The 25,989-nt window shown below is 34.0% G+C and overlaps 1 protein-coding gene across 2 annotated transcripts in view; it reads right to left on the bottom strand.

The window, feature by feature from the left end:
* LOC150104054 (DENN domain-containing protein 1B-like) overlaps positions 1–25,989 on the bottom strand; it is a 251,038-nt gene that overhangs the window by 129,550 nt on the left and 95,499 nt on the right. Inside the window, exons 8-9 of one of the 2 annotated variants that reach the window (XM_090396720.1) lie at positions 24,780–24,833; positions 17,057–17,118 (exon numbers count right to left, since the gene is read on the bottom strand). In XM_090396720.1, the coding sequence (XP_090252846.1) occupies positions 17,057–17,118; positions 24,780–24,833 (116 nt within the window). The remainder of the gene's footprint in view (positions 1–17,056; positions 17,119–24,779; positions 24,834–25,989) is intronic. The other variant, XM_090396721.1, reaches the window with a different exon arrangement.

The raw sequence follows: 25,989 nt of genomic DNA, 5'->3' as shown, positions 1-25,989 counted from the left end.
AATAAATCAAATTCAAATAAATATTTAATTTTTTTATTTTAAAATACATAATGTTAACGAATAAAATTTATTTCTCTTAACCCTTAATTCTACAAAATTTATTGTGTCCCGGTTTTTTGTTTTCAAAAAATGGGATCCCTAATATCACCTGACCTTTATTTTCCTGTGATAGTTTCACACAAAGTTCTTACTGTGGTGTTTTTATCATCATCATCATCATCATCAAATTCCTGCCATGTACCCTCAAGGGGTGTACAGGATATGACAGTACTACATGAAAAAATTACATCATTACTAACTTCCTATCTACAATTTTCCTCCAAATCAGTCTTTTACTTGTCAAGACTCCAACATTATCAGATCTTATATTTCTATCGTCTAAGGCACTTTGTACCGTATCAATCCACCTATATCTTGGTCTTCCTCTGGGTCGTTTTCCTGCCAACCTGGCAGAGAACACTTGTTTTGCTAATCTTTCCTCTCCCATTCTATTTAAGTGACCATACCATCTGAGATTAGCTCTGCTAAAGCATTCCTGGATGCTGACAATGTCAAGTTCTTTTCTAATATCCTCATTTTTAATATGATATTGCCATTGATGCCATCTGTTCACACCTCTAATCTTTCTCAGGACTCTCATATCTGCGGTCTCTAGTCTTTGGTCAAGTGTTTTACTTCTGACCCAGCTCTCAGATCCATAAGTTAAAATTGGTTTGAACACAGTCTTGTATACAGCTAATTTAGTGTTCCGACTAATTTCTTTCTTATTCCATATGAATTTATTCAATTGACTTCCCACGATACCAGCTTTGCTGATTCTGTTGTCTATTTCTATATTTAGTTTACCATCTTCAGTAAAAATTGTGCGTAAGTAGCTGAAATGTTTTACTTGTTCCACAGGTTCTCCATTCACAACACAGTTGACATTTTCAATGATTCTGCCTATTTTCATTGTCTTTGTCTTTTTATTGCTGACCTTCATACCATATCTATTACAACAGCTATTCAATTTAGTCAGAGAATCTTGCAGACTTGTAGCAGATTTATTTAGAAGTATAACATCATCCGCATAAAGCAAAGAGCTGACATTAACATCTCCAATTTTGATATCAGGTTTAATACCACATTCCTTCATAATGTGATCCATATAGATAATGAATAACAGAGGAGATAATGTACATCCTTGTCTCACACCAGATTTGACATTAAACCATCTTCCTGTACTTCCTTCAATTCTAACTGCTGACTCACAACTCAAATAAAGACTAAGTATTGCTTGATATAATGCCCCATTGACACCATATAACTGCAGCGTATTGAATAGCTTCTCTCTTGGCACCTTGTCATATGCCTTTTCCAAATCGACAAAACTTAAATACAGATCTTTGTTATATTCCCATGCTTTCTCGACTATTTGTTGTAAAGTGAAGATCTGATCCTGACATTATCAATATCATATTGATAATGGTTCATAAAAACCACTATCTCATTCAAGATAGTGGGGGCAGTCCACACCTGCCTATGACAGGGAGGATAGTTATATGAATTTGGCAATATAACTGTTAGATATACCAACATATGACATTAATAACTGATCCATTCTTCTCTTTCAATGTACTTGTAGCTAAGTTTATGCTTTTTTTGATATTTTTTTTATTAAACTTACTTAAGTTTAATAAAAACATACTAATCTGCAGGACTATTTTTCATTGATTATTCATTAATTCAGCATGCTAGTCAAATAATTACATTAATTAACACAAATATTTATGTGGTTTAGTGAATCTTCATTTAATTTCTGGTATTGAGATCCCAATTTATCTTCATCCAATTGTGAAGTTCTGATAAAATCTAATATGTGTAATTAATTGTTTACGGTCTTTTTCATGTATAAACTTTTTTTGTGTAAAAAAAAAAAATGAAAACTTAAAAATTTTTATAGATTATAGGCCTGATAAATAGACCACTCAATCCAAATAGAGTACAAAAAGAAACACACTTGAAAATATACAATACTTTAGCAACACTCACATTGTTATATGGCAGTGAAATTTGGGCAATAAACAAACAAGATAAACAAAGAATAAAAATAAGTGAAATGAGATTTATGAGAAGAACTGCAAAATACACATTATTAGACCAAAAAAGGGACAAAGATATTTTAAAAAAATTAAAAACAAAATCAATAGAAGAAAAACTAAACAATTATAAACAAAAATGGATAGAACATGTAAACTGAATGGCTAACACCTGATATCCTAAACAAATAATAAAATATAAACCAATTGGAAAGAGAAGGCTGGGTAGACCTCAAAAGAGGATATATGGTGGATAATGAGACCGGAATAGACCAATGTGGTCTATATCCGTAATTAGTGTTATGATGAACTTTTGTCAGACCCCTGATGATGTCAGTTTGACAACTTATGAAACGTGTAGGGGAACATTTGTTTATTTTATTAAACTCGTTAATTATCTAAAAACACATGGTCTCAATACTGGAAGTTTTCTACAGAACTGCTAAAATCACAGAAATTTATATATTCATTTAAAATAGGTTTATTAAAATAAACAACATAAGTTTTGTAAGTCACATCATCAGGGGGTATAAACATAAAAAAAACAGACTAAAAAAATAATTACGCATAGATGTTATCAGAACTTCAAAACTAGTACATATAAACAAGCTGACCATAAAAAAGCATTGTAGTAATTAATATGTATATATTTGGAACAACTTTAGCTGTTGATGTCATGTTCTGTGGCATGATGCTTGTCATAACCCAGGTCCACAGTTGTTAGATTTTTGATGAAAGCAAACCAAACATGGTGTAGAATTAAATCTTGGTTTTTATTACATTTGTAAGGATATGGAGCATTTTTGAGAGTTCTTTAAATTTTCTTGTAAAACAATTACACTCAATAAACAGCATTTTTGTTTCTGGCCAAACTACTTGCTAGCCTATGTTCGTTGTGTGGAAGGCTAATCCTGATATGTGCTGTCTTTTTTTCTCAATGTCTTTCAGGTGTTGAGATTCAAACATTACACATCTTCAGACCATCCCATCTGGCCTGCATAGCAAATTCCACAAGAGAATTGAATTTTGTAAACTCCTGGGATGCAGATGTTTTGATGCATATAAGAATCTTGAGGTCTTATACATTGGCAAAAAAAGCCTGCTTTAACATTGTAATCACAAAACAATGTTACATCTTCGCCTGTAGTATTCTTGATGTAATTGCATTTTTGAAATCTTGTTTATTTAAAGAAGCTGTCAGAGGTATCAAGAACTCTGTTAAAATAAATACATATCAGAAAATTCGTGAAACGATTAAAATGACACACCAAATAAAAAAATAAGAAGAGGAAACCAAACTCCATATTATCTCCATACTGCATTTGGTGATGCTACAAAGCTATCTGTTTTTCCTGTATCTACAGCTGGTGTCTGATGGACAAGAGAGAGGATGTTTATCATTATGCAGACATATGCATTGCAGTCTTCCACAAGAATAGGCATAGGGAAGCAAAAATCTTTATTCGTATGAATAAAAATGAATCCTATGTTTTTTGGCAAGCCAGTCCCACTCTATTATATGGTTCAGAGACATGGACTATTAAAGTAAAAGATCAAAGTAAAATACAGGCAACCAAAATGATTTCGAAGAACAATTAAAGGATGCACAAAATTAGACCACATAAAAAATGAAGAAGTCAGAAATGAGGCGGGTATTTTCAACTTAAATGAAAATATCAAAAAAGGTTTTTAGAAAGAAATAGCATTGGACATATATAGGATGGAAAGATATCAGCTACCAAAAGAAGTATATAAATATATACCAAAAGGAAAGAGAAAAAGAGGAAGACCAGATGCAAGATTGAAAGACCAGAGAAGTTGGAACAGGAAAATGCCTAAGCCTACATTGGAAGAAGAGGAATGAATACTGCAATATGAAAATTAAGAGGAACAGCTTATAAAGAATGAAATTAGATATAATACAGTATTTTAAATACAGGAGTTTAAAATTTCAATAATTATGGAAAACAAAAAAGAAATTAAACAAAACTCCAGAAACAATGGGTACTGATATAATATATAGTGGAGTCAGCAGAGAAAAAGAATACAGGCAGGCATTACAATTTGGATTAAAAACGGTCATAAACAGATAAATTACTACAAATATTTTGAGTAAAAAGATAATTAGATTAAAAAACCAACAGTCACTTAGCAAATGGAATACAGTATATATTCCCGAAAATAGTACTGAATTCTGTAAACAATTATAAAACATATAACATTAGCATCAGATTTAAATGGAAAAACAAAAAATAATAGGAATATATGAAAAGCATAAAAAAAAAGTAAAACATTTCAGATTTTAAAGTATACAATGATCTTAAATTAACTCTGTCTATAATATACAAATCTTTAAAGGAATTAAAAAAAAAACGAAGAAAGACTGGTATTATTATTATTATTATTACCACGGGCTACTCCAGGAGTCCTTAGACTCATCGAGGGAGGCCCTAAACATCATGTTCACACAGCTGTTCAACATTCTCACAGTATCTATCATACCTTGCCTTGAACTCGCTCACTGTCATAGCACCCACAACAGACTCTGGCAGCTTATTCCACTCATTTACCACTCTAAAAGTAAAGAACCCAGCTCTAACACCCCTGCTAACCACGCTCTTGCCCAGCTTCCATGGGTGTCCCCTAGTTCTCCCACCACCAGTCCTGATCTCAAAAATATCTTCTGAATTAATCCTATAGAATCCTTTTAGCAATTTGAATGTCTCAATCATATCTCCCCTTTTCTGCCTATCAACTAGTTTCTGCAACCCACAAATCTTCAACCTGTTCTCATATGGTTCATTCCATAGACCTGCTATCATCTTAGTCACTCGCCTCTGGATCCTCTCAACCTCCTCCCCATCAAGAAGGAACCGAGGTGACCAAATCTGGGCACAGTAGTCGAGATGAGGTCTTATCAGGGCTCGGTACAGAGGTACAATAACTTGTTTTTCTCTGCTCGTCAAGGTATTTTTCAACAACCAAGTGAGTTGATGAGCTGATTTAGCTACTTTCGCAATGTGCCCCCTAAACTTCATCTCCCTATCCACCAACACTCCCAAGTCCCTGGCCTCATCAATCTCTTGGAGTACAGTTCCACCAATGTGGTATACTGCTGCTAATCTTTTCACTCCGAAATGCATAACCTTACATTTTGTCACATTAAATTGACATCCATTCTCCTTAGTCCAGAACTCCAATCTATCTAAGTCATCTTGCAAGACTTTGACATCTTCTGCATTCACTATCGCCCTACCCAACTTTGCATCATCAGCAAACAAATGAACTGTCCCACTTAGACCCTTCCCTATATCGTTAATGAACAGATTAAACAGCAGTGGTCCAAGAACAGAACCCTGTGGCACACCACTAGTCACAGGCCGTTTTTTGGACTCTACTCCTGAATAAACTACTCTTTGATATCTCTCCATCAACCACCCAGCTATCCATCTCACCAACCCTATATCCATTCCCATATGTTGTAGTTTACGGATTAGAATTCCATGTGGTATCCTGTCAAACGCCTTTGCCAGGTCCAGCAGTATCACTGTAAACCCATTTCCCTTATCCAGTTCAGCCGTCACCTTGTTATAAAACTTGAGCAAGTTACTGAGGCATGATCTACCCTTCACAAAGCCATGCTGTCCTCTGTACAGTATCTCATTTTCATCAATCCATTCCTGTATTTTTCCCTTGACTACTTTCTCCAAGACCTTGACAACGACTCCTGATATGCTGATCGGTCGGTAATTTGCAACCATAGTCTTGGATCCTCCTTTATGCAGTGAAACTATTTTCCCCTCTTTCCACGCCTTCGGAACTAAGCCAGACCTGAGACTCAGATTAAACAACATGGTCAAGGGCACTGATAATTCATTAGCCGCTTCATGCAAGACCCGTGCCGGTATACCATCCAATCCCACAGATGTATTCACATTAAGGTTCTGTAATAGACTATTCACCTCCACTTCATTCATCACAATTCCCATATAAACTAATGGTTCCTTCATTTTTTCAACGTCACCACCTGGATGATATACCTTTGCAAAGTGCGCGCTCAGTAAATCCACTATATCGACTGGTTCAGTGAACTCTTTACCATCGTCATTCCTTAAAATCATTTTGCCATGTACAGTTTTTTTCTTGCTGGCAGCATATTGAAAGAACTGTTTGGGATTCTCTTTTGCTTGCATAGCTAGTTTCCTTTCATAATCGGCTTTTGCTGTTTTTACCACACTCGTTACCCTTCTGGCCTGTACTTTATACCGTTTGTGTGCCTGCAGGTCACCCCTTTCTTTAAATTCCCTCCATAGTTGTTTCTTTTTTTGCAGCTCAAGCTTAATGGTGTTATTCATCCATTTATTCATCCATTATGATATGCAAAACTATGAAGGAAAAAAAAAATCAATACTGCATATTATAGCTAGTGAAATGAAAGAATATTGGTATTTCAACTCAAAAAAAATTAAAAGTCCACATAATAATAATTTTGGTACTTATGCACTAGAGCAGTGTGTTTCAAACTACAGGTCGCAACTCATTAGTCGCTTGTGAAATTAGTTTAGCAGGTGGCAACAAGCATTTTTTAAATGAAATAGAATGTTAATATTAGAGTATATCTCACAGATTTTGTAGCTTTAACACATTCATACTGGGCAACCACAAGCTGCATGTTTTGCTTCAGCAGTGGGAACTTACTCGACAGTGTATTATCTATCTTCCACATCAAGAGGGCATATTTCTAAAATGTTTTAAATATGTGTGGCTTGTTAGTTTGAATGTTTCTGAGTAAATTTTGGTACTTTATACAGGTATCCCTTGCTAACGCGTGATTTGATTAACGCGCCTTTAAATTTACCAAAATTCCACCAAATATGACATCATTGCTACGATCCATGGATATGGGCATCATTGCAACTGGAGAAAATGCAATTACGCTCCAAGAATTTTGGAAAAATTTTAACATTAAACACTCAATTTGAAAACATTCATGACTCGTGGGAGCAAGCTGAATGAGAGCTGTTTGAAAAACCTTTTGCCAGAATGCGCTAATGACTTAGGTGGTTTTTAAAATCCTGTAAACGTCGTTGAAGAAATCATTGCAATTGGTTTTGATGGTGTCAGGGCCGGATTAAGACCCTAGTGGCCCTAAGCAGATTTTGGTGCCCCATATATATGCAATTCAAAATATAAACAATAATAAACCATAAAATAAATTTTTATTTTTCAAAATGAAACAAAACTTATAGCAAGATGGAAAATAATATTTATTTTTGTATACTTCAACTTTATTTAGATTTGAAAAGTTTTCTCCTACTTTTTTTAATTGCAAAGTCTTTGATCAGATCCTCAAAATTAATCTTACGTAACACATCTGCTTCTATACTTAGTAGAGATAAGGCATTCAACCTGCCTTGTTGCATAGTTGTTCTGATGGGATTTTTAATATACTTCAACTGAGAAAATGAATGATCAGCTGAGCAATTTGTGACTATTAATGTTAAAAATATACGAAAGGCAATGTCTATATTTGGAAAGGCACACACAATATTGTCTAATACGATTATTTTATAAAGTTCAGCATGCTGAATCTTGTTTTTACATTTTTTGTTGCACTGAACTTATGGCACACATATAAGTGAAACTGCTGAAGCTCAGCTGAGAAATTAGTGTTCAAGTCCTCTGGGTAAGCATCAATCAGCTTTTGACAGCACTGAGAACACCCTTCAATTTCAGTAGATGATGAAGTCACTGAAGTAGCATTATGTGGCACATCACTTAGAAAACAAAATCTCTCTGACATTTCTTTGTATATATATCTCTCCTCTTCTTCTCATCTCAGTTTCAAGTTTGTCAACAATTGTGTAAAAGGTGGTGATATGAAATTTATCTCTGGCATTCAGATATACTTCTGGAGCACTCTGTCATTGGGTACTTTCTTTCTGATACGTTTGCGAGTTTGAGCTGCCTTGTAATCAACATCTGGTAGCACTTCCTTTGTAGCTGCTTCATATCTTTCAAATTCATTTCGTGAAGTGCACAACTGGTCATCTAATGATCCATACAGATCTGCACATGTTTTAAAGCTGACATCCTCATTCTGTAGAACTTGGCTTACTCTATGAAAATTTTGCAAAATCTCATCCCAAAAATTAACATAAAAACGAATTCTAGCTCTTGCATCTTATTTGCAATATTATCTGCTTCTCTTCTAGTGTCTCCCTTTTGTGACTGGTCTTCGGCTATACAGTCTAACGCTTCTAAAATTTGAAGGAAAGATTTCAAAATTGCTGCGCCATAGCATGTGCCTCCCATCTGGTATCAGAGGGGGATTTTAAGACATTTTCATTTCCAATACAACCTTTAAGAATTGTCCACCTGCTGGTTAAGACTGAAAAAAAGGTATAGAGCAACCACACTATAGAGAAGAAATTAACCGCCTCTTGACAGCAGTCAACAGCACTTCGGCCAACTGAATTTAGTAAATGAGCTGCACAGGGCATATATATAGCAAACTTGTTTGTTTCTAAAATTTTTTGCTATAATATATCTTTTACTTGCTATAATATAATATAGTATAATATAATACATCCCCTTATAATGCCCAGACATGTTAGCAGCGTTGTCATAAGACTGACCCCTACATTTTGAAAAGTTTAGCTGACAAATTTTACTTAAGTACTGCAACACCTGATTTGCCATTTCCTCACCAGTATGGCTTTTCATTTTAAGAAAGGTTAAAAAGCGTTCAATAGGCTGTCCATCTTTTAAGTACCTAAGTACAACACTTAACTGGTCGATATGTGACAAATCTGGTGTTGAATCAACTGACAAACTAAAGTAACCAGAAGATTTTACTTCATCAACAATAAGCACGTGGACCTTTTGAGCCATCAGTTGAATGAGTTCCTCACAGGTGGCTTTGGACATATAAGAAGGATTTCCTTTGCCACAATTTCCATATTTCACAACCACGTGATTTGTTTTATATTTGCTTCTGGAGCCTTTTATAAGAAATAATTTATTAAAACAAGACCTAAAACAGACAGGAAAATAAAATGGTTACATTAATTATAAAAAATTACCTCCTTTGACGCAATGGTAGTGCCAGAAAGCGTCGTGAGCGATAATACGGTGTAAACGAACCGTCATGCATGTGGTTAGAGTTTTATTAGGCCTTCTACATGTCATTATTTATTGAAACAAAAAAGGTAACAGTAAGAAAAAATAAAAACAACAAAAAACTAATTAAAAGTTAATTTAAATTAAATTCGTCATCTAACTAAAGCAGAAATTCTGTGGCGCCCCTTATCATGATGCCCTAAGCACATGCTTATTTTTCTTAATGGTTAATCCAGCCCTGGATGGTGTTGATGCAGAAGATGTTAAAGAATAATTGGATTCAAATTCAAAAAATTTCAGTGACAATTGAAATTGAACAACAACATGTTCATATGAAGACAACGAACAAATGGAATGTGAACATAAGGTTCCAAAGGAGATAACAATCAAAGAACTGCATGGAATATTTCACAGTTTAGAATCACTTAAGCAGCAAGTAATGGATATGGATCCAGATGTTAATCGAAGAATGCTTGTTTGCCGAGGTCCAAAGAGTCATTTTGCTTGTTATCCTAGAACTTATGCTGATAAGAAAAAAACTAAAGCTGTTCAAATGACTCTTGATAACTTTTTTTTTTATAAAAAAAATTGCAGTAACTAATGTTGGTGCAAGAATTAATACTTCGCACTCATTTTTTATTTTCCCTAAAAGAGTACCATATAAAACGAATTATTAATGCAGTAATTTATCATGGATGAATTGTAATTTTTACCATTGATTATTATATTTGATTAACGTGATTTTGATATATGCGGTAACATCAAGGGATTAATTAATCATGTTAATCAAGGGATACCTGTATATCTATTCTTTTGAAAATTTGATTTATATAAATCATTAAGTTTCTGCACCCAATGACTACATTATAAACAGCTGTTACCATGTATTTTCTGCAGTGAAAATTTTAAATAGGTTGTTAGGACAAACGTATTTAATTAGATACCAAGTTTGGTGCTATAATAAAACTTTTTTGGTTCCTGTATGAAGTATAGTGGAAGGGAAGCTGCTTTTCACTATTCAGGGTCATTTTCTAAGTTGTCTCAGATATACTCTAATTGTCACTATATATAGTATGCATACTAATTATCTCCATACTGTATTTGGTAATGCAACAAAGCTATGTTTTTCTTGTATCTGCAGCTGGTGTCTGATGGACAAGAGAGGGGATGTTTATCATTATGCAGAGTATATGCATTGCAATCTTCCACAAGAATAGGCATAGTGAAGCAAAAATCTTCATTCATATGAATAAAAATGAATCCTTCTACGTTTTTTTGGAAAGCATACCCAGCACATTAAATAAAGTATTTCCTAATTCCTGTTTTTGTATTTTTAGTTGTTTTTTTTTTAATGTTGTATGCAAATATTAATAAAATTAGTTATTTAAATGTACATTTCTTTTTGTATGTGATGAGCCAGATGTTTTCAAGTGTTAATTTTTATTTTTATCCAGTGAAGTCTTCCTGCTTAGATGTGACGTGAAATTAATTTATTAAAATTAATTATTAGAGCTTAATTATAATTTTGTATGAGCTGTCATGTCATGCCATGGTATCAAGACAATTCGTTATGTTGTCAATGACAAGAAGCGAAGTCTACCATTATATTACTGAAAGTGATTAAATGAGCTTACCTCAAGTGCATAAACCTTATTAACTAAAGAAATGTTATAAATTTTGGCGGTTTCATTATGAAAGAATGAACTTTCTGGCCCTAGGAAAAGAACTATTGCTGTTCCAAGCACAGTGCAGAAAGCAGTAATGGTGGTGGAGAATTGAAGACTGGAGCAGAAGTTACTCAGCCTAAGACTCGGACTAAGGTTCAGCTTTGTCCACATAAGACAACAATGGCTGGTTTATGTGGCTGAAAGGAAGTTATGCACATTAAATTTGAAAGAATAAAATTGAAGGATACATTAGTCCTTGCATAGTTGAATAGCTGATTTGATGTTGTATATTTATGTTATTTGTAAATTAAAGATTTTTACTTTGGTTATAAAGTGTGTGAAGACTCAATCTCTTAATGGCTAAATGGTTACTGGGTTAATTTAGAAGATAAGTTATGACATCCTGGGATGCAAACCTGTGCACAAGATTAAATTGTAGTTTAGTTTCAGGGGCTCTGTGAAACTTTTACTTCAATTTATTTTATATATATATAATGTATATGTGTGCGTGTGTGTGTACACGGTCGCAATGTAAAATGTATCTTTTTATTGTGGATCACGGACAGCAAAGTTTGAAAAGCACTGCACTAGTGAGAAAAGAAGAGGAAATTACATCTTATGTAAAGAACTGCAGAATATCATAGATAAAACTAACAAACAGATTATTTATTATTAGCAGAGATTTATCTTAAAGTGAAAGCAAATGACAATGTAAATTTGATAAGTTACCTAATAATGATGGATGCAATCTATGAGATTTTGTAATTTATACATTATCCCAGCTACTCAGAAAAAATATTTTCCTTTCCAGCATATTCCTGACATTAACACAACTGCATAACATAATCACTTTTAGGCATAGGTTCTCACCTTCCTTTCATCATCGTCTAGTTTCACTGACTCTCCATATTAGCCTTATACCAATAAATAATTTCTCGAGACTCCAAGTGGAGCATTCAAGTGCAGGCCACTCTCTTATATAAATCCATTCTTCCTTCAATATTACTCCACATATCCAAACATTCCTCCTATTCAATGCCTACATCAAATCCATTGCCACCATAGTCCTTAATTCTACTATTATATCTAGGTAAAAGATGAACAATTTTCACTCTCAATTCTTCTTTTAGCAATCAATTTGATATCCTAGCTCATATTTTATTTATCATTAGTTAAATTGTTTGTACTTATGAGAACTACATTTCTTTTACTTTTTCTGTTTCAATTACATTCATTATATTCTTGATTTTGATTCCCAGAAAACCTGAAGTAGCAATCATCAATGACATGTTTTATAAATAATCCACTTTACAATATTACATTCCTCTGTTTTTTTATATTCTACTTATCTGATTATTATTAAGCAATAATCTTATATACTTCAGTGCTTTGCTGTCTCATTTTGTTGCTTATTTTTATCCTTTATCCAAGTGTAAGCAAAACAAAGTTTGCACCTAAAGTACTTTCAGGACTGGGGCAATTCGTGGTAAAGGTGGTATAAGTTCTCATCCTTGTGGACATGTATAATGCTATGCATGTATAAGGGAAGGATCGCTACCCAGACTGGTTTCGACCTTTATTGAGGTCGAAATGGACCTGTATTGAAGTCATATTTCCTTATTCCATAAACTTATCTCTAATCCAGAGAATATAATAATAAGGTGTGACACCTTTTGGCAACTCATATAGGGAAATGACTTCTTCATTACTTCCATCTTAGTATCACCACCTCTGGGTCTGGCTCCCAATGATGAGACCTCAATAAAGGTCGAAACCAGTCTGGGTAGTGACCCTTCCCGTAATGCATAGCATTATACATATCCTCAAGGAGATGTGCTTAGTATCACCACCTCAGACCCAGAGGTGGTGATACTAAGGTAGAAGTAATGGAGAAGTCACATATCCTTATTCCATAAACTTATCTCTAATCCAGAGAATATAATAATAAGGTGTGACACCTTTTGGCAACTAGTATAGGGAAATGACTTCTTCATTACTCCCATCTTAGTATCACCACCTCTGGGTCTGGCTCCCAATGATGAGACCTCAATAAAGGTCGAAACCAGTCTGGGTAGTGACCCTTCCCGTAATGCATAGCATTATATATATCCTTAAGGAGATGTGCTTTGCATTATGGGATACTAAGAGTCATGAGAACTTATACCACCTTTACCATGAGTTGCCCCAGTATTGAAAGTACTTCAGGTGCCAAACTTTGTTTGCTTACACTTGGATAAAGGATAAAACCAAATATATAATTAGTAGCATAGCCAGGTGAAAAAACTTCCATAAACTGAGTATACTTCTCTAAACACTTTCACATTTTCCAATTCCTGCATAATCAACTAATAATTTGTTTTAGTCTTGAGATTTTGAAAGTTCATTTATTTCCAGTCTGCTCATTTGTATCATACTGGCATGATTCTGTTTAGTGGGACAAGCCTTCTTGTTCGAGCAATTTGTGACTATCATCATCATCATCGGGTCAAAGCTGTATAACTGAGAGGAGACCTCCACATAGCCTTTAAAGGAATGCGGAGAACCGACCAGGGCTTCTGACCTAATGTCCAATCCTCACCTTCTCGTGGTGCACCCTGTTGGGTATCTACTTTGATACCGAACGAACGAGGATGGGCTGGCAATTTGGGATTTAGCCGACCAAATTGTATTCTTATTGGTTAAACCAAAATACAAAATGATGGTACAACATGACAAAATTTCATGGCGGCTGGGGCGTCGCCCGGTTAAACAAGGTCCCCGTTGTTTTCGCCAGGGAACCAGGGCGAACAGCGAAAAGTCAGCTACTGGAACAAATCTGAAAACAAACCCCAACTCAACATCACCAGAGTTAAAGATCAGTAAGAAGCCTGAATGGCAAAGAAATGGAGCTAGCTGAGGAATTAGATAAGTACCAGATCGACATAATAGGGGTGACTGAAACAAAAAAGACCAAAACTGCTGAGATCTTTCTGAGCAATAAATACAAAATGTTATATTCAGGCAATGACAATCAAGGAAAAGAAGGAGTAGCCATAGTATTCAACACAAAATACGAGGCTAATCTTCTTGAATGGCAGTCAGTCTCAAGTAGAGTAATGTGGGCAAATATGAGAATGGGGAACTGGACAATGAGACTTATTTGTGCCTATGGTCCCACAGAAGGTTCTACTAAGGTAGAAGTGGAGGAATTTTTTGACGCTTTAGAAAAAGCAACTGACACAATGAGAAAGGAAAAGTTGGTCCTTGTTGGGGATCTAAATAGCAGAGTAGGAAATGATTGTGAGACATACAAAAATATTTTGGGAAAATTTGGAGAAAAGAGCAAAGCTAATAATAATGGCAAATATCTGTTGGATTTCTGCTTAGGACATGGACTGGTTATTACTAACATCATGTTCCAACATAAAAATGTGCACAAATTCACATGGAGAGAAGAGGCTAGGAATAAGAAAAGTCTCATTGACTATGTTATTGTTGATAGTGATGTTTTCAACCTGGTGCAGGACACCAGAGTGTACAGAGGATATGAAATTGGAAGTGATCACTATTTAGTCTTGAGCAGGATAAAATTGAATTTCATATTGAAAAGAATAACATGTAAGAAAGTTTTAAAGTGAATAAAAGTTGAGCAGCACTCAGATGTGAACTGTAGACTAAAATATACACAAAGATTATTGAAAAGAAAATGAAAGAGTTTGAGAACAGGAATCAAACCTTGGAGATTAAGTGGCAAACTCTGAAGAAAACACTGATTGATTCTGCCAGAGAGGCATGTGATGAGGTTGTGTGCAAGGATAAAAAAATCAGAACTCCCTGGTGAACACAGGAAGTTAAAGAGGCAGTGAAGGAAAAGAAGAAAGCATATCAAAAGTTCCTGGCAAATAAATCAGCTTTTACTCTTACAGAATACAGAGACAAATGTAAGAAAGCTAAACAGTGTGTAAAACTAGCTAAACAAAAGTCATGGGAGGACTTTGGCAAGAATATAGAAAATAAATACCAAGAAGGTGGCAAAATATTCTGGAGGTTGTTGAAGAAGCTTAGGAATGGAGGAAATAGTGCTGTAAAAGGAGTTAGAGATGATAAAGGTGACATGAAAACAGGAGAAAAAAGAAATCCTTGAAGTATGGAGTAATTACTTTGAAAAACTGCTAAATGAAACAAGCAGTGATGACAGCACAGTGATAAAAAACACTGACCAGGCATGCAGTCAGGAATACATATCCATACTTGAAGTAGAAAAAGCCATCAAAGGCTTGAAATGTAGAAAGGCAGCAGGAGTAGATGATATTCGACCAGAAATGCTGAAGTATGGTGGTATAAAAGTCTTACAGTGGCTGCACTGCATAGTTCAGAAAGCCTGGACAGAGGGACGAATTCCCGATGATTGGAGTAGAGCTCTCATAGTACCCATACATAAAAAAGGGAAATAAAACTGAATGTGAGAATTACAGAGGTATTTCCCTACTTAGTGTTCCTGGCAAGATCTATGGAAGTATACTAGAGAAACGGTTGAGAAGAATTGTGGAAGAAAAGCTTGGTGAAGAACAAGCTGGATTCAGGCCAAATAGAGGCTGTCAGGATCAGATCTTCACTTTACGACAAATAGTCCAGAAAGCATGGGAATATAACAAAGATCTGTATTTAAGTTTTGTCGATTTGGAAAAGGCATATGACAAGGTGCCAAGAGAGAAGCTATTCAATACGCTGCAGTTATATGGGTGAATGGGGCATTATATCAAGCAATACTTAGTCTTTATTTGAGTTGTAAGTCAGCAGTTAGAATTGAAGGAAGTACAGGAAGATGGTTTAATGTTAAATCTGGTGTGAGACAAGGATGTACATTATCCCCTCTGTTATTCATTATCTATATGGATCACATCATGAAGGAAAGTGGTATTAAACCTGATATCAGAATTGGAGATGTTAATGTCAGCTCTTTGCTTTATGCGGATGATGTTATACTTCTAAATAAATCAGCTACAAGTCTTCAAGATTCTCTGACTAAATTGAATAGCTGTTGTAATAGATATGGTATGAAGGTCAGCAATAAAAAGACAAAGACAATGAAAATTGGCAGAATCATTGAAAATGTCAACTGTGTTGTGAATGGAGAACCTGTGGAACAAATAAAACATTTCAGCTACTTAGGCACGATTTTTACTGAAGATGGTAAATTAAATATAGAAATAGACAACAGAATCAGCAAAGCTGGTATGGTGGGAAGTCAAATGAATAAATACATATGGAATAAGAGAGAAATTAGTCGGAACACTAAAATAGCTATATAGAAGACAGTGTTCAAACCAGTTTTAATTTATGGATCTGAGAGCTGGGTCAGAAGTAAAACACTTGACCAAAGACTAGAGACTGCAGATATGAGAGTCCTGAGAAAGATTAGAGGTGTGAACAGATGGCATCAATGGCAATATCATATTAAAAATGAGGATATTAGGAAAGAACTTGACATTGTCAGCATCCAGGAATGCGTTAGCAGAGCTAATCTCAGGTGGTATGGTCACTTAAATAGAATGGGAGAGGAAAGATTAGCAAAACAAGTGTTCTCTGCCAGGTTGGCAGGAAAACGACCCAGAGGAAGACCAAGATATAGGTGGATTGATACGGTACAAAGTGCCTTAGACGATAGAAATATAAGATCTGATAATGTTGGAGTCTTGACAACCAACAGACTGATTTGGAGGAAAATTGTAGATAGGAAGTTAGTAATGATGTAAATTTTTCATGTAGTACTGTCATATCCTGTACACCCCTTGAGGGTACATGGCAGGAATTTGATGATGATGCCTTCTTGTTCTTGACTTTGGTATTCAGTTAGCATTTGTTTTTGTTACTGTTCTACTGTTCTTGAACATTTTTGATGTCATTTTACAGTGCAACTCTAATTTGTTGAGATATTATAATATCTCAACAAATATATTAGGAAATATACCAAATACAATAAAAAGATGAAAATCAGCAGTACTATGCTATAAAACACTAAGCATTCTAAGAAAAAACGAACAATGTAGCAGATAAAAATCATCTGTTTTACAGGAATGTTAAACAAACCAACCTTTTATGATACAGCTTTGAACCTAATTCAATTTTAAGTTTTGTTACATAAATAGGCTTTACAGTTCAAATACAAACAATCTTAAGATTAAACTTGGAAATAATAATAATTCTTACCTTGCAAAAATTATCATCATGTTATTAGAATCAACAGCATTAAAGTATTCAGTCAAATTTCTCTATAACAAAACAGTATCTATTTAGTAATGAGAAACTTTATCAGGACTTAAGTTTCAAAAATATTATGAATAGAATAACACTATTGAAAAATAAACATTGTCCATTATAACAAGAAACTGATATTTAATATTAATATTATTTAATGTAGTAATAATATAAGATGCTAATGTTAAACTGTGAATGAAATTGTTTTGTATGTTTATATTATTCATTCACATTTAACATTCTCTATCATATACTAAGCAAAACTTGTTTAAATATTATTTGTTAGTCCCTTACTTAAGATTTATTATTCATGTATTATCCTTGAATTTTATCAGTTATTATTTAATTATATAATTTTAATATATATATATTATGCTAATCAAAGGACTCTGTAGTAAGTAACATTTATTTTATTACTTTATTCCTTCAATAATATTATGAAGAATTCTATGTATGTAACTTCTATGTGCCTTATGTAAACTATAACATATGTTTTATTATTAATATTTGTAAATGAAAGTGAAGGAGAAATTAAGTAACTATAATATTTAGTTTTATTATTTTTCATTACTGAGTGTAAAGGTATAACCTTATGTAATGCTAATGTTTACATTCTGTTTTGATCGTTGCCATGGAGATAGAAATAAAATAGAACGTGCGAGCATAGGACGTGAGCTTCGATAATTGGGAGAGGAGGATTTAATGAGTTGGACGAGTGAACAAGTTTTAGGCGGGAAGAAGGAATGCATATAAGTGAGAGATAAAAGTAACCAAGTCCACTCAAGGGCAGGAAATTCAAGGGAGTAGCATTCAGAAGCGTACGGAGATGAGGAGAAAAACTTATAGACAGCTGAGAGTAAAGTCAGCGGTGGCAGTAATAGGAATCTAGTGCCGTAATAGGATAACTAAAAGACTGGAAGATTAATAGAAGATTCAGAATAAATCCACTAAGTTTAGAATTACTACGTATTCCTATATCGCTTTAAAGAAGGATCGTACAAAGTTCAATTTGTTATACAGTAGTAAACATGGAATAATTATTCTGCCTTACAGTAAGCCTGTCAAGAATTGTGTAGCGCGATAAATAATAATTCAATTATCTCCTTGAAGAATTCTTTTGAATAGTATTCCATCGGAATAATAAGTGAATATAGTTTTTGATATGTGCTCACATTAAATCTGATGTGCTAAGGATTAATCCCGGTAAGAACAGTCCTATTTTTATTTTATTTCAGTGTGAGGGTTTAAGTGATAGCTCCGTCTCGAATATCACATTTAATGTGTCATTTCACTGAATTTAGCCGAAGTTAGAAGTTTAATTCCCCTTGAAGTAATGACAGCCACGATTAATAATGTTATAAGTGCTTGCTAAGTGTTAAATACAGAGTGTAACTGAGTAATACCAGCAAATTTATTTAGCAAGAGATTCTGTAGTATTGAACAGTGTGAATAATTTTTGTAATTGAGAGAACTGTGAATTTAGTATCTGAAGATTTGAAGTTTAATTCAATATGAATGTTTTGACCTGAAGAACTGAGTTAATTGTATTATTTTATTTTCGGAGTTAGATTTATGTACTTGTCATATAACCTTATATTAAATGTTTTGTTTTATTGATTTCAATATTGTGTGTGCCTGATTCTTTTTCATTGCACCGTTCATAAAAAGTTCGAACCTTGCAGGAGCCCTAAGTGTAAAATATTAAATTTGGCCTGTATGAATATGGAGACTGCTAAGTTAATTGAAGATTGATTCTGCTATTTTACATAGGCTAATCTAAATATAGGGTGGCACAGTATAAATATAAATTTCCCTATATTTTGATTGGTAATCAACCAGCAATTAATTGATTTTATTAAGATCAACTTTACAACAAGATGGCAGACCATAGAACCAAGAAGGACGTTCCAACACTAACATGTCTATGTCAAAATGAGACAGGTGATCTCATCTCATCTTCCTTTTACCCTCTTTACCTTGTGGTGTCAAAGGTTTTATTAATTCAGACCTCAAACCGTTCACAGGATAAGGTGGTCAGCCCTGTGTCCCAGTGTATCCTATGTTCTGTAGTGTTGAGTTCTCAAGGCCGGTTTGCCTGCTTTTGCAGGATGAAAAACCCCAGGATAAACCGAGGAAAAAACTCTACTGTCCCCACCCAAGACCGGCAAATTTGGCTATGGCTGAGGAAGATCCTTCAGCTCCTCACATCACTGATGGGAATCGAAACTAGGACACTCCTTCCCCAGGCATATGGTTGCGAAGCACACAGCCACTAGGCTAACTGTGTGGATGAGGCAGGTGATGAATTAGTTAAATTTTGGAGTCTCCCAGCTCAGTCATCAGTGACAATAATCCTTTGGTTGAAAATACCAAAGTATGAATTCTTCAGAGGTGTATAAAGACTTGTGCATTGGCAGTTCGTCTAAGATTTTCTATGGTTTAATTCACAATACAAGACAGTAAGAAAATATATTTAAATAATATATTTATTTACTTAATTTCTAAAGTTACCAGTTTTATATCCAGTATCTTCAGAGAGCAAACAAACAGTCTGTCACAGTATGCAAACAGCAACAATCAGTTTACAGTGGAAATGGCTTAAAACCTAACATACAAAGAGCTGAAATCATAATTGGCATTAGGTCTGTTATTGATAAAGAGGTCAGTAAGTATTAACATGACCTTGAAATGACTGTCTCCCAGATTAATAAAAATCAATTGCTTAAATTTTTATTTAATGTCTAAACATTTGATTGAGCTACTTATTTTAAAAAAAAATTAAGTAAAGATGTTTGAATTGTTATTGCCATTTTTATCTTGTCATGGAATTTGCGATAGCTGGCGATCGCTTTATCAAGATTTGCAGACTTCAAAGCTTCGTTCCACATCAGGATCAGCATCAAAGAAAATTTCCTTAGCATACTCAATGTGATTGAAAATTAGCTCAAGTTCTTTTGCAGTTAGCTTCTTAGTCATAACATTCTCTTCTTGTTCACACTCCTTATCTTCTTCTTCTTCATATGCATGCTGTTCGTCTTCTGAACGAGAATTGAGCAAGTTTCTCACATCTTCATTATCCAGTTCATTAAATCCAAGTTCTTTTCCAATTGTGCTGATTTCTTAAATAGATCTTGAATTTTGCACACAATAAACTAACATAGGCTTGAATTTAAAGTCGCCTTTTGCATTGCCTCCTAATAAAAGTGTAAGACGATCTTTAGATACTTTGTATCCTGGTTGAGATGCTTCAGTTTTAGCTAGGAAAGTTTTTGTTGGCATACGCTTCCAAAAGAGACCAATTTTGTCGATGTTGAATATTTGCTGAATATTCAACATCGTCAATAATCACCCTCCTCAAGAAACTTGGCTGCAGAATCTTTATCAGCACCAGCAGATTCTTCAGTTATTCTTACGTTATGCAGTCCAGTTTGATTTTTAAAACTGGTCAAACATCCTAAACTCTCAGTCAAGCTTTTATATTCCTCTTGAAATTTTGTCTATTTCAAAGAGGTAAAAATATTGAGAGCATTTGCCTGAATATTTCCTGTACTAAGAGGTATTCTTTTTTGGTTATAATTCCTCAATCCAGAGAGAGAGAGAGAGAGATAGAAGATGCTCCATCTCGATCATTAAATGGTTTCTATTTCAGATGATCTGCATGCTTAAAGAAGCAGTAACAACCTTTCCTTGTTCTTTGTATTTTTTGCTCTTATTTAATATAGTCCAAACTGTAGACTCACTGTATCCCAGGTCTCGTACAATCATTGTATTACTAGCAATGCTTTCATGTCTCTTAATGACTTCCAGATTTTCCGCTCACTGCAGATTGGCAACAAAAAATTTCATGTAACAAAATTTCGCATAACGCAAAAAATCACATTAACTGATTAAACGCTCGCTTAAGGCAGGAAATAGTATCATTTCAATCACACATATCAAATTTGTGTTAAGCAAGGTTTTCCTGTATAAGTAAATAGTGAAGTAATATTGAAGCTAATCATTATATAAACTTACTAAACAGTTGGTTAAATAATGTGTTCCTTCATAGGTAACTCTTCCTCCTTTGTAAAAAAAAAAAAAATTTATTTTAAAAGTATATAAAAAAAAACATATCTTAAAAATTTCAGGCATAAAGATTGGGATATCATCTGGTTAACACATTTACACCAGGCTATATTTCATATTTCAGTGAATCTTCATGTTTTCAAATTCTTGTTGTCAAACTTTCATTTTTTTTTTTTTTTGAATAATATTTTGAGTTTATAGTAAACTTCTGAAAGAGAATCCACAGCTTGATGTGGATTCTCTTAAAAATTTTAACATATTTTTATTTTTATTGTGAAATTCATTTTTATCCTGCTCAAAACTAAATGATCACTTCTAATTTAAATCCTTTTCATAATCTTGTTCTGAAACAGAATGAATTTATCACTATCAGATATCAATGAGACTTTCTTATTTTTATGTCTTCTCCACTTGTAAATTTATGCACATCTTTGTGTTGGAAGATGGCATTAGTAATGACTAGTCTATGTTATGAAAAGAAATCCAGTGGGTTCTTGCCATTATTATTAGAATTGCTCTTTTCTTCATATTTTCTCAAAACTCTGTACTCTGCTATTTAGATCTTCGACAAGGAGCAACTGTTTTTTGTCAACCTTCTCTAATGACTCGAAAAATTCTTCCAGTTCTTTCTTAATAGAACCTTCAGTGGGATCTTAGGAACAAATATATTTCATTGTCCAATTCTCCATTTTGATGTTTGCCTACATCACTGTACTTGAAGATGATTATCTTCACACCACAGCTACTCCTTCCTTTGCTTAATAATTTCTTGAATACAACATCTTATTATATTTAAAAGAATGTCACTTATTTTTGTCATCTTCGTATTGGTAACACCAATCATGTCAACATACTTCTCTAATTCTTCTGTCACTTCCACTGCTTTGTTCATACCTCTTAGATTGAGTTATCAACCAGATAACTCAACATATATCCAGAACATGACTTTTCATTGTTCAACCTGGACATTTAAAAAAAATATAATTTTAATGGCTAAGTCTGAAATTGCTAGTCCATCGTTGTTCATTCGGTATCTGAACAGATACATACTAATGAAATGCACCACAAGAAGATGAGAAATGGATATTAGGTTAAAAGATGCAATTTATTCTTCACATTCCTCAAAATGCTCTGAGTTATCTACCTTTGGAGTTTTAAGAATAGGTGGTAGAGCAATTTCCCTAGAATTACTTAAAATACTATTTGGTCAGTCTTCCTAAACAACCTTTCCTTGTTCTTTGTATTCTTTGCTCCTATTTAATATAGTCCAAACTGTAGACGTGCTGTATCCCAGGTCTCATACAATCATTGTATTACTGTCTGCGTGGTTAGACTAGTGGCTTTGTGCTTCGGCGACGGGAATCACACCCAGGATTGTCCTGGGTTTGATTCCCGTCGCCGAAGTGAGGAGCTTAAGGATCTTCCTCAGCCATGGCCAAGTTAGCCAGTCTTGGGCATGGACAGCAGGGTTCCCCCCCCCCCAGTTTATCTGGGTTTTTCATCCCACAAAGCAGGCAAACCGGCCCCGTGAACACACACACGGATTTACAGCCATAAATACTTAACCGCCCATGAGGGGGCTCAACTCGCTCCAATAGGGATGGAGGAGAAAAGGGAAGAAACTCCATATGAATAAATAAATAAAATTGTATTACTAGCAATGCTTTCATGTCTCTTAATGACTTCCAGATTTTCCACTCGCTTAGATACATTGCCGATGTTTTCGCGATCTGGTCCCATGGCCGCCAGACACTAGACACATTTTGAAATTGATAAACAGGACACACTTCCACTTCTAGATACACTTGTCACACATCTTCCTTCTGGCAATCTTTCCTTCACTGTTTACTAAACAACACATACTGGCCAATATATACACATAATCTCATACCACCACCAAATACAAAAGCTTGGTGTCATTAATACTCTAAAAAACAGGGCTCTGAAGATCTGCTAAAGTGAATGCACTTAAAGACAACTTTAGCAATCAGCAATACTTTTCAAAAAAATGGTTACAGCCAAAACACTATTAACAAAATTCTCTACAAGACCTCAATAAAAAATAAAGACAAACCAGACTACAATAAAACTATAACCATTCCTTACATTAAAGGGACATCAGATAAAATAAACAGAATACTACAAAAATACAACCTCAAAGCCACATTTAAACTCCTGCAAAATTAAAAAGCTTATTCAACTCATCCAAAGACCCACTCCCTCTGCTGGCCCACCCTGGAGTATACCATATTTACTGCACCTGTAATATACCATATATAGGGGAAACAGGACGCACAATTCCTATCGGACAAAAAGAACATAAATGACACATTAAATATAATAATTATGGTGAAGATCTGATTATGCCCTGAACACCTTACATAGAATTGACTGGAAAAGCACTAGTTGTCTACATCACACCAAAACATGGTATGAACACAAATTTAAGGAAGCCTGTGAGATTATTATCAACCACCCCAATCTGAACAAAATGGTCTAAAAAACCCAAACATATGGAAGGCACATATTCGACCCATGGAACCTTCTTCTCTAAGAGGAACTATAAACAGGACTATAGATAAACCAAGATCCTAAATCAAAAATAACAATTGTAATGCTAAAAATAGGACATCATTGTTACTGAAAGAAAACTATCTATAAGAAAGAATGTTTATTCATGTTATCATAAATAGAATTTAGCTTGATGTAGTTTCTAAATAATTATTTTAATTTTATTTATTTATTTTATTTTTATTTTTTTTCACTAGAGGTCATGCCAGTAGAATAACCTGTGATCTAATCATTGTTTCTCTAGCTTACTGTATGTAATGTAGCTCAGCTTATCCTGTATATTTGTATGCTCCAGATGATGATCTTAATATGAAGATCGAAATGTCGAGAAATTAAAAGAGTTTTTTTATAACACGGTTGTAAAGTCCATAATTTCTAAAATGAATGAACATTAAAAGAAAGGATTTGGTCAGCTCAATCTGAAATAGCCAGTTCAACCTTGTTCATTCAGTATCTAAGTAAATACTTACTAATGGACTGCACCACAAGAAGATGAGGACTGGATATTAGATCAAAAGCTCTGGTTGGTCTGTTAGTTCTCTGAATTTCTTAAGAGACTCCAAGTCAACTAGCTTTAAACCCTTATGCATAGGTGGTAGATGAATTTTGGTTGCAATCTTTCTTTAAGCAATCTTAAAGAAATTCATCTACCACCTACCAATCAGGACTGGATATCAAAGCAGACCATCTTCATCTCAACTGATAACTTTGTTGAGTAAGGAATTAAGTTTGTTGTTTTGTACTCAACTTACAACAAAGTGATCAGTTGAGATGAACAAATTAGGGGATATTCTTGTTGGTATTCTTGTTGAAATTATTTCATGCTAAAATGTATAATTTGTTAAATTTGTAATAAATATCAATTATTTAAACAATATCTCATTAATTACACCAATCTATCCATAAGTAAGAAATATTTATTCATGTATAAAGTACCCAATAGTCATAATTATTTGCAAAAATTTATAATTATCTGACAGAAACTAAAATATCCTCTAATTGTTTTGAGCAGTGCATCTATACTTTGAGGTGAACTTACATTTTCTGGTATGGTGGGCAACTTATAATGATCTGGACAACGGGAAACAAACTCCTGTAAAGAACATCATTAAATTAGATAATTTTAGGGTGAGGAAAAGTAATAAATTTTAATCATAATAAAGTTTACTTTTTTTATATATATATATACCCCTCCTTGTTTTACTCCTTGTTTAATTAGTTAATCCTTTAATTTTTACTCCTTGTTTAATTTATTAGCTATTGTAACTTTATTAAGTGACAACAGCTAATAAATTACTAGTCGTTAACTATCAGAAAAATAATTTGTTCTAACTCAGTTTCTTTGATTAATTATGGCAGATTGAAATTCAGTTGACTTAATCAAAATGGGGAAACAGCATTCTCCACTGCATTTGTAGTGCATATTCATGTATACAGAAGTTTCTGAAACAAAAATAAATAATTTAGTGACTAAATTATTTACAAGCCAAAGTTTTGCTAGCTCAAGATAGCATTATCAAAGGCACTTTAATGATGCTCAGCAAAGACTTAGAATGAAACTACCTTGACAACAAGGAAAGTCGCATGTGTGAAAGGTGATATGGCACTCTTCATGGTAATGTGCTGATGGGAAGATATGGGTGGGGTGCCAAAATTGTATGGGATCACACAATCAGGTCTACTGCAGTTAACCAGGTTCAGCAAAACTTGAGCTGCTTCCAGGAACAGTGATTTATTATTTCTTTTTATTTATGATTTAATTTAAATCTCTATGATTTATATTATAATTTGTGTATTAGCCTGGTTTTCTGTTAACTGATAAAATGGTCTATATTCAAGGCATGTTGTATCAGTCCACTTTTTGGTTGGCTGCACTCAATATACTTTTTTTTTTTTTTCCCCAAAACCACCTTAAGGATGGATTACTTTGGTCCATCCATCCTAAACTGAACCAATTTTTTTAACATAAAAGTGCCTGTGTCTGATGTAAGAAAGAAAACATGAAAAGATTTTTTTTTGATACCATTCCCAACATGCTGAATTGGACATATAGCACATCAGTGCTATGCGGAAGGTGCAGATGAGGACAGGAAATCGAATGAAAAGAAAAAAATCTATTGACATTTTTCTTGAAGAGTTGGAAATTGTTGAGGAACACTTCATGTGGAAAGCTGTTTCAGAGGACGAAGTAGACAGAATAAAAGAAGAAGAGTAGTAGGTGTAGTGTGCTGCCAATTTAACTGAAGACA

Source organism: Typopeltis vanoorti, chromosome 8 (genome assembly GCF_054136105.1).
Source record: "Typopeltis vanoorti isolate ZY-2024b chromosome 8, IOZ_Tvanoo_1.0, whole genome shotgun sequence".
NCBI lineage: Eukaryota > Metazoa > Arthropoda > Arachnida > Uropygi > Thelyphonidae > Typopeltis > Typopeltis vanoorti.
This window is presented reverse-complemented; position numbering and strand designations above follow the sequence as displayed.